At 29.4% G+C, this 16,926-nt stretch overlaps 1 protein-coding gene across 10 annotated transcripts in view; it reads left to right on the plus strand.

The window, feature by feature from the left end:
- The window catches only part of LOC105193883 (peripheral plasma membrane protein CASK), a 196,950-nt gene that overhangs the window by 14,189 nt on the left and 165,835 nt on the right, over positions 1–16,926 (plus strand). For 9 of the 10 annotated variants that reach the window (XM_026130650.2, XM_026130653.2, XM_026130652.2 and 6 more), the window contains exons 2-5: positions 3,334–3,446; positions 8,363–8,468; positions 9,470–9,547; positions 11,281–11,456. In XM_026130650.2, the coding sequence (XP_025986435.1) occupies positions 3,334–3,446; positions 8,363–8,468; positions 9,470–9,547; positions 11,281–11,456 (473 nt within the window). Of the gene's footprint in view, positions 1–3,333; positions 3,447–8,362; positions 8,469–9,469; positions 9,548–11,280; positions 11,457–16,529; positions 16,602–16,926 lie in introns of all 10 variants that reach the window. The other variant, XM_011158544.3, reaches the window with a different exon arrangement.

Genomic DNA, 16,926 nt, shown 5'->3' on the forward strand with positions numbered 1-16,926 from the left:
TTCAGAAAAAAATTTGCTCAAAAACTAAAATATTTAATCTGATACGTTTAACTAAAACATTGAATTAAACATTGTTTAGTTGCATAGAAAAGGTACAATTTATTCATATTAATCATTAAAATGTTTTATCAAGTATTAACTAAGCTCAATATTTAGTCGAATGTATCGGATTAAACTTTAGTTTTTTGACAAAATTTTTTTTAATGTAGGAATTTTATTTTTACAATAGTTACAGTGCTATAATATTAATAATAATAATCTTGTATATATAGTTTGGTATCTATGAAAATTTTTATTATAAATTATGATATATTCAAATATTAATAAAGAAAAATATTGGGATATATAATAGATAATAAAAATAAGATTTTTAATAGTAAATGCAATCGCAAGTGCGTACTATAGTTTTTTTTTAACATTAGTATTGTTGAATATAATTATATAGTTGGTACCAAAAATAAATATATAGTTACATATAAATTATAGCTAAATTATGATAATTACAATAACTTTTTTTCTCAATACGTTTATTTTATTATAATATATTCAGATTGTTGAAAGAATGATTTGAAAAATTTTATAAAGTCATACGACGTGCTTGTCTGAATATATAATAAAAATAGAAAGAAAGAAATCTAGCATGCAAATTCTTTTTCAAGCGGAAAATTGATTTCGAAAATAGGTCGCGGTAATGTTTGACCTCTTCTGGAAACTGACACGAGAAGTCAATAGCTTTTCATAAAAGGCGGATTATGCTTTCGTGCGAATTGCTTTATGAAGGCCTTAAGGCACTCAAAAGCCGTCTTGTAGAAAAGCTTTTAACAACGAAAAACGAGGGATGATGTATTTAGTAACTTGTTCGCGAGTATGCCGGAGATGACGGCCTGTGTGGAGAAGATTTATATTGTAGACATGTTTTTAAAAGATTTATATTTTTCAATCTATGTTAAGATTATATTGAGAAATACAATAAATTGTATGCATAATACATTTGCATAATAACGTAATTTTATTAAAAGAGAAAAATATAAATATCAAAATGAAAGTGCGCTAAATATATATTTATATAACGAATAACATAATTATTTTATCTTGCGTTGAAAAGAGTGCTTTAATAATTACTTAATTTTTATGATTTTGTATGGAAATGTTTTAAATTTTTGGTTATTATATGTACATATATTGATACATTAAATATTTAGAGGATGATAAATGACTTTAATATAACATATTCACGTTATCGAATATGAACAAATGATGTCAATGGTAGTAATAATTTATTATAAGTTCGAAATAACATTACGTTTATTCGTAAAATTATTATTTGCATATATGCTTTTTATTGAATGTGTTCGTTATTACATGTTCCGTTTATTATTGCGAGAAATAAGATACAGAGATAGAAATATTTAAAATATTTACATAATAATATTAATGGAGATATTAATATTAATAATTTATAATAAATGTATAATAATATTGAAATAATTTTCCATTATGTAGAATTAATTTTCGATACCCTAAATTTTGCTATTTTAATTTTAAAAGATCGAAAAATTAAATAAATACTAAATAAATATTATAATTATATTTTATGAGCAAATTTTTAGTTTTTAAATACTGTAAATTATTGAAAATAGCCATCTACATTAATCGAGTAAAAAAAAAATTACTACAGTTTCCTGAACGTCAAAACAAGAATGATACAGAAAGTAAAAGGATAATGTTCTAATAATAAAAAAGATAATAAAGAAAAGATAAAAAGGATAATAAGAAGGAATTAATAATAAAGAAAGCATAGCGTGATGAAATAAAGAAAATGTATCACTACTATGCGAGTATAAACGAAATATATGCGATATAAAATATAAATGAGACGATTCATCATATTATTATTGGGGCATTCGTATGTTTGATGCATTATTACTGTGCAAACCCCAAGATGCTTGCGTGAAACGCTATACGTACGACATTCTCCATTGTGGGTTTTCACGAATTCCATGAATGCATGCGTGGTTATCATTCGATGGATAACCGAGACCGCTATCGAGTTTAACCCTTAAGTATAGGCTTGATCATATGACCTACTCATGCACGCACATGCACACGCCTTGTCTCATACAGATTATCTTCTTTATACGATATCAATGTCCAGAAATTCGGTCTATCAATAACCATCCGTGTGTGTGTGTGTGTGTGTGTGTGTGTTTGTGTGTTGCTGTGTGTGTATGATTTAAAAATAAGCATACAGGTATTTTAAATATAAACGTAAGGTATTTCGTTCTTTTTGTTTCTAATTTATGAATTAATATTGGATGTTTCTATTTTAAGATACTGACATTTATCTTGATATTTGTTTATTTGTACATAAAACCCATAAAAAAACGATAAATTGGTTAATGCGAAGTTAGCGGATTAAATTAATTTTTTAACAGTATTGCTGTAAATGCTTTTAAGAGATAACTTTTATTGAAAATAATGGTCGTTTGTTTTATATTGTAAGGAAAATAAGCATATATAAATTTTAAAACGTTTTAAATTTAGTAAAGAAAATTTACACATCTTTGTTAGTTTCTAGAAATATCGTCTTTATATTGAAATTATTTTTTAACATAAAAATTATGTTCACAACTTTTTTTTTCTGGAATTTAGAATTTTATGTTTTTAACGAACTATGACTTTATTGATTATATTGACATTTCGCTTTTCTAGATTTTCTTATATTTAATGTAAAAAGCCGTGTAAAATTTACATTAGATATACGATGTGTAGATGCAAAATTAGTATATGCATGCGTAAGAAAAATGGAGAGTCACAGTGCACGCGACATTTAAAAATGGCGTTAGGTCACCGGAAGGACGTAACCTTGGTCTATAAAGTGATGTCAAAGAAATCTCAAGATATTAATCCTGTAACACCGGAACTTCATTTTATAATTTTATCAAATTTTAGCTATTCGTCAATGTATTTTTGAATTAACGATATATAAATTTCATAATTTAATATTAGTTGGTTTTGCAGTTGTACTATGTAACCGAAAGTTTATCATAATTTAAAACTATACAGAAAACTAAGTTCCCTATTGTTTAACTATGCGTAGCATTATGAAAAATTAAGAAATGTCGAAAACTGTTTTGAATTAAATTTATTATTTTCAAGTATATTTTACACTGAAATTAAATATTATGTAACGTCGTTATATTGTGTATGTGGCCCAATGCTGTCTGTCCGATTTGCTCGTCATGATAATGCACTAATCATCTGATAGTTCTTATTTGAAAAACTGCCGCGAGGATAATTATTATTGTTGATGTTTCGCCCGTATTGTTGCAGAGGCCCATTCAGCGTCGTTCGAAAATGCATACACCGTCACACCGGGCAGATTTTCGCCGTAAAAATCGTCGATGTGGCAAAATTCACCTCTAGTCCTGGGCTCAGTACTGCGGGTGAGTACATATAAAGAATAACGTAGATACACACTTAAGAAAAATGCATAAGAAAATAGTCAAAGTTGTCTTTTCTCAATTTCGATGAATTTCTCTGACGTTTGTGTAGCTCAACAAAAGACACATATTTTTTTTATAATGTATATTAGTATATTACATTTAAACATCACTTGGCCAATTAAAATTGATTGATATTTAATCTTTCCGTTAAATATTTCCGAAATCATAAAATAATATTTTCAAGGAAAAAATAGACAGAGAAAGGAAAAGAGAATATCATTTTCTTTTTTTAAAATAACTTGGTAAATATTAATACGATATAATTCTTATCAACATCAGTTTGTTTGCCAAGAGGGTACTACCAATTACGCTATAAGTATGCAAATAGCTTACGATCATCTCACCACCTCTCTCATTATATATAACTTTATAACTTTATGTGTTGAATTTGTGTACACATTATGGCACACATTAAATTCAATTACATTATTTGAAAGTTACATTTAAGGCCCTCAAGCTACAGTTTAAAAATTAATATCTGATATACTTCTCAAAATTACGCAGAGAGTATACTTACATCTGTAAAAATCGCTGTTATTTACAAAACTGAAATTTAACTTTTATAAAAACACAGTGAATGTTAATCTATAGTAGTCTGTAATGTCTACTCTAACGAAGTAATTTTAACGGTTGCTCTTAGTATTCAATGCGAATTGTATGTGATATTATGGTATCTCATCCCTCCTCACGTATTTTACGACTTCCGTCTTTCCTCTATTTTTGTGACGTATTAAGAAAGAGCAGATGAGTACATGGTTTCCGGAATTTATTAATAATGAAACTTTAATTTGTTTTTTTTGTACGTCAACATTTTACAATTTCTATTACATTACAATGATAAATATTTATCAATTTAATAAGTTGTTTTAATTACTTATTTTACAAACAGTATAAAATACATGTCTCTTATGTTTTGGACTGTTTTACATTCACAAGTTCATCGAACAGAGAGAGAGAGAGAGAGAGAGATTTTTGTATTTTCTAAATACCCATTAATTATCACCGTATGTTCGAAACAAGATCTATGCTCCCCTATCCGTCCACTTGACAACGTACGTTTTCCCCGTTTTCCTTAACGTTGCGCGACTGACTAAACATGAGTTTGAGTTGTGAACCGGCACGGAGGCCATTGTGCAATTGAATGGAAAAGCGGACTATTGTCGTCGCGCACATTTTTCGGAGATTTAATTCAACCAGCCGACAGGTCCAGAAATATATAGAGCAAAAGGCATTGTTTCAAAACCGATTTTCTTTAATAAAGTGCCTTTTTTCCGGAAATAAAAGTAATATTTTTTTGCTGATAGCACAAAACTAGCAGATTAATTGTAGACTACTATAAGCGCATTAGTAGATAAGCTGAGTAGAGAAAATCGATTTTGGAATGTTCTTCTCATGCAGTTTCGAGATTTGTTATTGGAGGATTACTGCAATAAGTTAGAAAAGAAAGAAAATAGTCTCTATTTCAGGAACACCTCTCATAATTGTATCGTATTAGTAATGAAGCAGATGTTTATTCGAAGTACCATATGGATTGTCCTGGGGATTATATAGGACCCTACATGGAAATATCCGGAAACATATGCGAACAGAGTATAATATCTCGTTTCTATTCGCGAAACATAACTATATGTATGAAGACATTCATTTTACTAGATGTCGTAAAATATTACCAGTTTTCTTGTTCGTTCCTCGATGTCATTTTTCTCTCTTGTCTCTTTTTTATGATTTTCTTTCTTGTTATTTTCACTTCTATTATGTTACTTGATCTTATTATTACAAGAATTTGTCTCGTATAATCTCTTCTTTATCGATGTTTTCAGCCATAATAAAAATAATAAAGTAAACATTTATTAAATATTTTAACTACTTAAAATTATATTTTTGCTGAAATATATATAATGTGAATAACAATATACTAAGAGTTTTTAATTAAAAATTAAATTGTGTTTTGAAGTAATTTGCAAATAGAGAACACAATTTTATTGTTTAACTTCAAGTAAAGTTTGCATTAACAAGATTTTAATTTAACATTTAACTGCAAAGATACTTAATTACAAAGTTGTAAAATAGCATGTATAATTTTGTGAGAATTTGCGATAAGTTTTGTTGGGAAAGTTAATATTACAGCTTATATATATTGGTCGAAGAATTTATCAATAAAAGATGCAATAAATTTTGCTGTTCTTTATATTTATATCAAAATTTTAATACTGTTAATTAGTTCCAAATTAATTAATATTTACTTTTAAAATATATTTTTTTAGAAATGTATAAAATTGTAAAAAAAAGAACGTTATTTGTTGAAAAAATTTTTTCAATTGTTGTATTATAAGTTTGCATGAATTATGATGTGAATATTAACATTGATAAAATGATAAAAATGTTGGAGTTATTAAATATGGCTATGTTTAACACTAAGATATCTAAATCAAATAAAGCTCAGCACTATACAAGACCCATTTTATTACTTAAAAACGTACTTTATGATTAGAGCATATGCTTAAAAGATATGTCATAGCTAAAAAAATTTTAGCTCTGCAATACCAGTTAAAAGTTATTGAAATTTGAAAACTGGAAGCCTTTTAAATTTATTTCAGAGTCAACAAACCAAAGGCATTTAAGAGTTTTTAATTACACAGAATGCGCATCTATCATTGGAAAAACGATATTTACTCTTATAAAAATAGAAAAATTTTGTTTTTATCCCCGACTTGGTCTTATTATCAATTTTGTTGTTTTGTGTTTCCTATTGTCCTAATTAGTGCTTACTTATTCTTGTGCTTAGAAAGTAAAGTATAATCTAAGTGTTATACGAGGAGTTTGAATTTCTGTAAAAAAATGTAAAAGAGAAAAGCAAGAAGAAATTTAAAAAATAAGATATCTATTAAATATTCATTTTTATCTTAAAAATTGTCACTTTTATACATATAAACACATACACATTCATCCATTTCTCATTCACCCATCTGTCTGTTCACGCATCCACCTATCCACCTGTCCACCATCCATTCACCTTGAAATTAATGACATGTGTTAACTTAGAATTTTTAGAATGTGATCGTATTGTGTTATTAAAGAAAATTATAATATATATATATATATATATATATATATATATATATATATGTTTTAATTTTACTATAACAAAATATTTTAAAGATATTAGAAAAGTATTAAAAGGTATCTTATATCTGAATAATATAGATTATCTGTATGAATGTTATCAAAGATTATTTTAAGAAACATGTTATTTTTTATTTTAAATATTTTTAAAAGTAATATTCTTTAAATTATTTTTTTGTATAATTATATTTGAACGTATACAATTGAAATAAAAATAATTGCTTGTATATATTTAAAACCAAAAATTAAAGATGTTTACTATTGTTTAGCTTAAAACGACTGTTTAGAAACAATGTACTTATAAAATAAGATTTATTTATATAAACATTATTATGGCCATTGTTACTTGTTATGAGGCTTACAGAAGATAATGATTTTCAATGCTGCTAACTTGTGAAAAGTTGAGATTGCATTAAAAAAAAACCGGCTAGAAATTTTTAAAGATTAAGAAAATAATTACAGACTAACTCCAAGATTGTAATATTCAATAGTAAAGTAAGCCATAAGAAACTTCATTTTTATGATTAATAATCATTTTAAAACTAATTTAAAATGTAATATTTAGTTTCTTTTATTTTCAGTTCTTTTTTTATTTGGATTTGTTTATATTTATAAGCATGTAGTAAAGCTCAATGTTGAAGCTTTAAAAAAATTTTTGTTATTTAAATATTTTATATAGAAGATATATTTTATTTTTGTGAGTGATTGGAAGAAAGATTTTATTTCTATTTAATTTATTTTAATATCTTCATAGATAAAGTTTCTAAAAAATAAAATATGTTAAGCTTATTCGGTTTAAACATCTTATTACAGATATTTTATTAGTTCTTTGTATTTTTCTCTGATTTTTTTAACACAAAAAGATATCAGAGCTGCTCCATTATTACATTCAATTTTTATAATTTTGATTTTCATAACTTTGACCAGATTCCATTGCAGTTCAATGCAGATACGGCATCTAAATTGATTCTGGCAAAAACTAGAAAATGAATTTTTCTGTATTTGATTCGGATACGGTAACTATAGTTTCGTTTAACTGGAATAAGCTTAAAACCATTATCTATATTTATTTATTCTGTACAGTTAGCTGATTTCACTTTGATTTTACAAATTAATCATTTTCTTCAGATATTTTATTTTTATACAGAGTATCTATAAAGTCTGTTTTCATCTCCCATATTTTTGAAACGAGAGGATTTCTACCTTTTGCTTGTACCTTGTTAAAAGAATAGCTTTTTGAAATGATCGAACACGTATTTCGCGGTTTTTTGTAATTTTAAACCATTACTGATAATAAGCGTTAGAAACAGATTTTATGGACACCCTGTGCAGTAACAAATTTGTACAACTTTATATGTTTGTAATTCCAGTATTAATTTTCTGCTAGATTGATAATATTTTGCAATATTGAAATTTAAAACGTTAGTTACACACTTGTGCATTTTTTTTTAAATAAATTATATTTACTTTATATAACTATCTCATAAGCTTAATAATTTATAAATGTATGTTTCTTGTACTTTTCTCTCATTAAAAAGTTTATGACATTATTCCTTGTTGTAAATCGTTGGATTTAAATTTTTTTAATATTTTTACGACAAAGGATTGTGTTTAAAAATTTTTTAAAAACAGTTTAAACTTTGTTTATTCAGCAAATTTTAACTTTTGTCGCGTATCATATTTTATGCGTACAATCCATCTGTTACGTTAAATCCACATTTCGTATGTTTTAGATTTGAAACGGGAGGCTACAATATGCCATATGTTGAAACATCCACATATTGTAGAACTGCTGGAAACCTACAGCTCCGAAGGCATGTTATACATGGTATTCGAATAGTAAGTATGCAAAGGCAAATTTTATATTTTGATAAATATATTTTATTAATCCGATTAATAGTATATTAATGTTATTCAACAAAAATAATTGATAGGAATAAACACATTTCAATAATTTATCTATCTAATGTAATATGCTTATTTGCTATATTTAGCAATAAGTTTTATAAATACGGTAATCTTTAGTCTTATAAGATTAAGGCACTATAAAAATGGTAGCATGAGCTATTATTGTAATATTTTTTCAATCGTGAACTTTCAACGAGTCTTTTTTTAGAAAAACAACTTTTGAAACGAAAGGCGTCAATCTCGTCCTTTATATGCCAACAAGTCTACTTTCTCATCTTCCTGTAATTATTATATACCTTTAGGTTAATATACGAGATGAAAGAGCATCATGTTTGTTGAAAATGAAAGACTGAGCAAAATAAATACGTGATATTTCCTTAACGGCTCTATCTTTACTTGGGAAAGGCACGTTTTCCATTTAATTGTTTGCTATCTATTATAACGTTCTACTATAGTTCGCTATAATTGGATACACACATCCGAGGTGCTCTCAAAATAATCTACGCTATCGGATAAGATAGCTAACGGTTTTTAATAGACTTGGTGCTCAAGGCGTTTTTAACGAGACTATTTAAATAATATGACACTCAATCATACTTCGTTTTTTTCTTTAGTTTAATGGAATATTTCTTTTACCATAAAAAAATCTTTATCTGATGATAACATTATCGATGTCGTGCGATTAATTATATCGTTTTAATCAATAATTTTCCATGATTTAACTTACTACAGTATTATAAATATTGTGTTGACATATTTGATCATACTCGATATGCAAATAAATAAGTATCAATATGATAATTTAAAAATCACCAATATAATTATAACTGAAGCAAATAAGAATTACAGAACAAGTGAAATATTCAAATTAAAACAACTTTATTTACCGCATCATCGGATATTCCTGTTTCAATACTCCGTTTCTCTTTCAGTATGGACGGCTCTGATTTATGCTTCGAAGTCGTAAGACGAGCAACTGCTGGATTCGTATACAGCGAGGCAGTTGCGAGGTAAGAAAATTCATTATATCTATCATCGTGCAAAATACATATCGCGAATCCACCGCAGACAGCAACATCCATTTAAACATTATCTACTGAAGCTAAAGCATCGTTTACTGCGGATGTAGTATGATACGTTGGCATCATGCAGCATGAATACGCAACATTTCATATTATTCTGTCTTAAATTTTCCTCGAGCTCTAAGTAATAATATCTGTATTAACGGTATTTTTTATACCTTTCAAATTTTCTTAAAATAATTAAGATATGTAGAGAATTCGTATCAGAAAGAGTTACGAAAACATTATTTCCGATAAAATACAATTTTCGCATATAGCATCTGTGTTTTATATGCGCTCATGTATAATGAGTTACTTTAACCTACTTATTAATCTTATTAAGACGATGCGTATCAAGATAAGAGAAATTTGATAAATTAATTGTTCTCATCGAGTTGCTTGAAACTCGGAGTACTGAAACGTGATTACCTTCTGTATTACGTTACACCTCGATATAATGCAAACGGATTCTCTCCCGAGAGTCTCCCTGGAGCGTAATAAATCCCTGTCTCGATAAATCCTTGACTGCGATCCATTAGATTTGCTATACTCGTTTATGTCACGCTTGAAGTAGCAGTAGTCTTCACCTCGAGAGGATCCTATTAAAACTCGTCACAAATATGTCTTATATCTTTGACACTAGGAAGAATTATTAGATCATAAGTTAAGATATGATTAATATAATCTCAATGATAGAAACTATAAAATAGCGTTTGAATATAAAAGAGAGATATTCGGAGTGTATACATTGTAAATCGTTCGATTTCACACGTTTAAATATACTTGGAAGATATACACGTATTCCTTCGGGGGATCAGTCGTAAATCCTTTTCAAATCTTTACTTTCTTCTATCACGAGAAACACGCTTTCCTTGTTGTTCCAATTCTTCAGTGTCAAAGATATTTTATATTAATATCATATGTCATACGAACAAACGTCATGCATTTACTGCACGTATTGCACATTACGTGCTCGAGAGATCGTGTTAAAGTCTTTGATTGATACAGTGAAAATACGATATACGACAAATACAGTACAATAAAGAACTCCATAGTTCTTGTCTGTACGGTATTTCATATTTTGCATCTTCTGGCAGTACACTGTTTCATCAATATATTGTTTTTATTTTAGACCACATTTCTTTTTTGCATACACTTTGTAAAAAATACGTGATAATGTCAAGAGTCAGTTAGCAAAGGTTTTATACTGATGTATATAACTGTGCATGAAAAATACAATTTCAAAACGCATTTTCTTAATTAAATTCAAACGGCACCATTATGGCTGTTGGATGTTGTGTTAATTAATAATTTATAAACACACGCACAGAGTTAATGACATTATTAGTATAGTCTATTATTACGTTTTAAATTTTTTATAATAAATAAATTCGGATTTGCATTTTTATTTATGTTATTTTCCATATCTTAGCTCTCGATTTACTAAATGGGTTTATTAAAACGTTATGCTATAAAATCATTACACGATATAACGGGGCGTGCCTTAAAAGGTCTATTAAAATTCTCGGAAAGGACTCATTTTCTGTGTCGCGTGCAAATGCTTGGTGTCCCGTGCGGCCTTTGCTATTGTTCTCGGCTGAGGGTGTACTTTTGAGACGTGTACCGGGGGAGGGGTGTGATGCAAGCGCCGGCATCTAAGAAAACTGCATTTTCTTTTACAGTCACTACATGCGACAGATCCTCGAAGCGTTACGTTACTGCCATGAGAATGATATTATTCATCGCGACCTGAAGCCGCAGTGCGCCCTCCTGGCTGGCAAGGAAAATTCCGCCCCGGTGAAGCTGCGCGGTTTCGGTGTTGCCGTACAACTCCCAACCTCGCAGTCTAATGGCGTTGGTACGTTCATACCTTTTTCTAATTCACTTACGTTTTCTTTACGCGATCAATTTTACATGGCATAGAGATTCACGTGGAAAGCTGTGCGACCTCAGCTCTAGGATGCTTCACCTCACTATTATTAATGATGCTCTGCCAACTTCCAACAAAGTTTTATATATGTGACACACACGATCATTATCATGTAAAAATAACTGTTAGTTTCAAAAATGGCTATTGAAAATTAAACTAGTGTCTATTAAATATATGCATTTGATATTAAATTTAGTTAAATTAAAAAGAATTTGGAAAATCTAAATTTATTGAAATGGAATTTTGATGATAAAAATGAATTAGGACATCAAACTTAAGCAAAGAATGCAGCTTTAATAAAATAATTATTGAGCTTCTAATTTTTATGAATTAATTTTTTTTTCTATGAATATTGATTGTTACGTAACAGGATTTAATCGGATTTAAAATGCTTGAAAATATTGATTGCATTTATCTCTCTTCCATTTTTATGCAAATGACAGGTCTATTTCTTACGTTGAGTAGAATTCTCCAGACGCTTGAGAATTGCTTGCATGTTTTACATCATGATAAAATTTTCTTATTAGTAGAACATGAAAGATAATATTATTACTGCTATTGGATCCGAGATTCTTTGTCATCCTAATACGTTGAATGAGACGTATCGATCAAGTCACGGAAATGAAAACATCATTTGAACTGGAGTATAAAATCGTCGAAACGTAAAAAAAGAGAGAAATTATATAGACTATGCAAATGCTCAAACCATTTCCCATATCCTTCTCTGTTCCGTGACATAGTTCACGAGAGCTGACGTCGTGCCGCTTTTAGCGCGACAGCATTAAGATTACTAAATTTTTCATAATGTTTTTAAGTGGTGTCGGCGCTAGGCTCGAGGGGCGAAAATAGGACAACAGCGACGTTATTATGGACTACGCAGTAGAGGGAAATTACATCTCAAAATATTCATAATATTACTATCCTGTGATTAATAGCTTTCACTGAAGGCAATACGATGGCATTTATTCTGCCATCATTCATATAATAGAACGAAATATTACTTAATGGAACTCTTTACAAATAACGCGAATATACGTATATTTAAATGCTATACGAATTGCGATATTTTATGAGAAAACGTGGATTTGAAAAGAAAGGTTTTTCAAAACATTTCGCCTGACCTGACGCTGACACTACTTTTATATTTAGCAAAATGTGTGCTAACATGAAATATATTTACGCGTAATTATACGCTTATTTTATCTGCAAACTGAGGGGCACTATTCAATGCTTGTGTAGCTATAACTCAAAGATAGATATCTATCTATTTGTCGGTAAATACGCGAAACAAAATAATAAATTATCACTAGATTTTACATTAATTATTTAAACATTTTTAAGGAGTTAATTAAGTTAGGCATGCATACATATGCATATATATATATATATATATATATATATATATATAAATTAAATGTTGCGTGCCAAATTATTCATCGGTTGTAACATGAAAATGCAATTAAGATATTCATGATTAAATGGTTTAACGAATATATTTTTTTAATAATTGTTTAATTTTTTATCGGAAGAATAATTTTGTTAATTATGTGAGAGATAATAAATTTCTATTTAGTACTTTTACGAAGTATTGTTTTTTTTTCTTAGTTATTTTGGGAATATACAAAATTAATTATACGTACACGTATAATTTTTATGAATAATATTTTTAATTCAAGTTAAGCGGTCACACAGCATACATTCCAAATATATGATTAAATTATTTTTGCAATATACCGTTTACATGCATGTAATCTATTTTTCTCGTGACGTGATCTCTCGCATTAATTTTTCTTTTAAGGTTAATGGACTATAAAAGATCAAGGCTTGCTACGGAAACAACGTTAGCCCAAAAATCTATTATTACGTGACATCAAAGTGTTCAAAAAATTTATCGATTATATCATATGTTGCTCTTATTCCATCACAAAAAATATGATTTAAAAAAAAATCATTTACGCCTTAATTGTTTCTACATTTATCATTAAAAAGGTTTAAATGTTCAAGGTTTGAATTCATAGACGTTTCTCAAATCTGCCTTTGTCTCGCTTATTATACGTTATCATACGCGAGACAAAGACAGATTTGAGATCTGCGATCTGAGAAACGTCTATTTAGCTAAGAAAGCAAATTTTGATTTGCCGACTTGTTGACATTCAATCGGATTCATTATCACTTGAAAGGAAAGTTGTTTAGCTGTGCGGTCTTTTTTTCGTATACGGCACTTTAAAAGAAGAGGGTTATAAAATATTCAACAAAAGGTAACTGTGCGCGCCTCTAGGGATACGGAATTATTGCCGATGATCTGTGTCAACGTATCTTTGATCTTTGGATCAAGGTGATTAAGTTCTTATAGAATAAATTATGCCGCTTGTCTCTTAAGAGAAATCTTTTCTACATAATGTATGACATAATTTCCGATGAAGCTAATAACTCTCACGACGCAGTGCGATAGTAATATTAACGAATAAGGGCAAAAAATTTACAAAATGTGCATTGAATATTGCCTCCTCAGAATTTGTAATTTAAATTTTTATCTTTTTTTCTGTTCGTTTTCTTTTTTTTTTGTACCGATACAATGTGTTCCTGTCTCTCATCAAGCGTCACTTCAAAGACACTCGGTGTTTTTGTATCGTCTCTCTTTTGTATGCCCTACTCTGCGATTATTGGCTGGCTTGGTCGATGATTGGCAAATCACATTCAAAAAATTTCTCGGTGTTCGATGTGCACAATGCAACAGCTTTTATCGGATTTCTTCTCTACTGACAACCGTGATGCTCTCTTCTCTGATCAGTCGCAATCGATTGGTGTCTATGCATTTTTTTTTTTTTTTTTTTTTTACAATCTTTCGCTGCTTCGATATCGCATGGTTCCATTTGTAGATGCTCTTGTTGTTAGCGACACTTGTAGATGCCGTTTTATAGACTGTATTGCTACGTCTTGGACTAATTTTAGATTTCCTTTGCGTGGTCAGCGCAATTATTGCTGTCATGCGTCTTCAAGCGATTTATTTCATTTGTAGCCATGCGATATTAAAGAAGCGTTTTCAATTATGAAGGAAATCATCTTTTGCCGTTCTGCGTAATAATATTATGTTAATGCTGATAATCGATATTGGAATCACATTATCGATTCTATAATGGTAATAGCATCGCGTTATATCATATCGCCGTTAAGAGCTGTTGATGGAACACACGTTATCTGTTAATCTCTTACTTTCGCTCTACTCGTTTTATTTAAACGCGGTTAATACTTAATCGAAGATAGAGATGTTTAATGGCAGCATGCGTTATATCAAAAGACATAGAATAACACAATTAATGAATGAATAACGATAAAATAACAGTGTTATCATTTTCATTTGCATTAAAAGGGCTTTACCAAAATATTGCCATAGTAACAGTACTTGATAACGTTTGTCATTAATCTGATGTGGCATTTAACACTGTGTACACTTTTATACAACGAGGCGTAGGGTAGAAAGGTTTCCGTCGATCGATAGAATTTAATAGCGATAAGAACTTTTGTCGGCTACAGGGCTAATTGTCCCCTCATTTTACTAAGGCGTTACGATATTATATCAAGTCAGATATTAATCTCGTCCAACTCCCACGGCTGTCGCCTCTGCTCTTCCCAGTTCGAAACTAATTTGGCATTCTGAGAGTAGACCGACGGCGTTCCAAATACATAGGCCGGAGATTGACTGGAAAACTGTCGTTGTAAACTGGGACGCGCAACTTTTTACATACGAGTTTCGCAAACGAGACAGCGCGCTCGCCGCTGGGATTACGAGTCGCCTTAAACAAAAAGTTTCCGACTGCGTGATTAAATACGCATAACGTTGCCGCGCCGCGTCTCCCTTAACGCTTCATCATGCTTATTTCTCTCGCGAAGCCTGATATTTTATCCCCTATCTTTTTACGCGTAAACCGCTTGGATTCGCGCGCGACATCGTCATGCACTCATACAGCACTGAAAGATTGCAGAAACAGTGCAGAAATATTTTATTGTAACATTTCATCATTGCAAGAACATTGAGAAATGTTGCTGTAACATAGCACCAATGGTAAAATATATGCTTTTAGAAATATTTCAATATACTATATATTTAATAGTACTTTGTAATAGAAGTTTTTAATTTAAACGAGCAATCCGTGGAATATGTATACAACTAAAAATTAAAGGAAATAATTATATAAATTTATAATACACTATTATAATATTATATATTATAATACGTATTATATATAATATATACTATATGCATATTTTATGATATAAAAGATGTAACATAATATGTGTTAATACATTATTAATTACGCAATTGCAAATTTCTATTTATATAATTGTTTACGTTTATATATGTATATATTCCATAGATTATTCGAGATTTAAAAAACGTAATTTTTACAGTATGTGCCTTAGAATCGTATTAAAATTGTATGCTAAAACTTTGTGCTGTGAATATAAAATTATAAAATTGAATTATATTTTGGTTCAAAAAATTTCTTTAATTGCAGAAGTTATTATTGTCACGTTCAAAAATAGTTCTATGTGACTAATCATTATAGATTCGTACTTAATGCAATATAAGACTTGTATAAAATTAATTGCTTATTGAATTAATTAAGCTTGATAGAAGTAAAAAAATAAGCACGTGTACGTAAATATTTATACATAAAATCTTAGCAGTTTATTTTTACCGTGTGTTTAAAATGTTACTGCAACATTATTAAAATCATATTGCATATCTATATTTTAACAATGTTTTTGAAACATTGCAAGATTGCATTGTTGCTGCAAAGTTCTGTGCCAGGCAAAGAGATGAAGAGAAAGAGAGAGAAAGGAAGAGAGAGAGAGAGAATGACGGAGAGGGAAAAAAAACGAGTATCGATGAAAATTTTCACGTTTTCCACGCGAATTGCATTAGGCAGTAAAAACGCGAGGAAAGCGCGTTGCCTAATTACACTTTGATAACGTGAAATTTGGTTTGAATGAATACAGCGTGTTACACGACCGAGTATCGGCAGTGTCTGAGCCCAAAGGGGCAGCTCTACTTGAAGGCCGACAGCGAGGGTAAGCCTGATCTAACCTTTAATCATTACTTCCGCAGGAGCCTTGTCTCATCACGCCACTGTTATTACACGTACACACTTATCACATTCACACATATTGTATTATGCCACATTTTCACCTATTCCGTGTACTCCTCTATCACTATCACGTCACTGTACTCTAGAAGCTGCCACCGCTTGCTTGCTTGCTTTACGAGTTCGAATATTCACTTTGACTTAGCTAACTCATTGATACATATGACTTGGCTAATATTGAATGTATTAATATATTAAATAACTCAATGTTTAATATATTAATATGATGTATTATATATGCACATTAATTT

Source organism: Solenopsis invicta, chromosome 6 (genome assembly GCF_016802725.1).
Source record: "Solenopsis invicta isolate M01_SB chromosome 6, UNIL_Sinv_3.0, whole genome shotgun sequence".
NCBI lineage: Eukaryota > Metazoa > Arthropoda > Insecta > Hymenoptera > Formicidae > Solenopsis > Solenopsis invicta.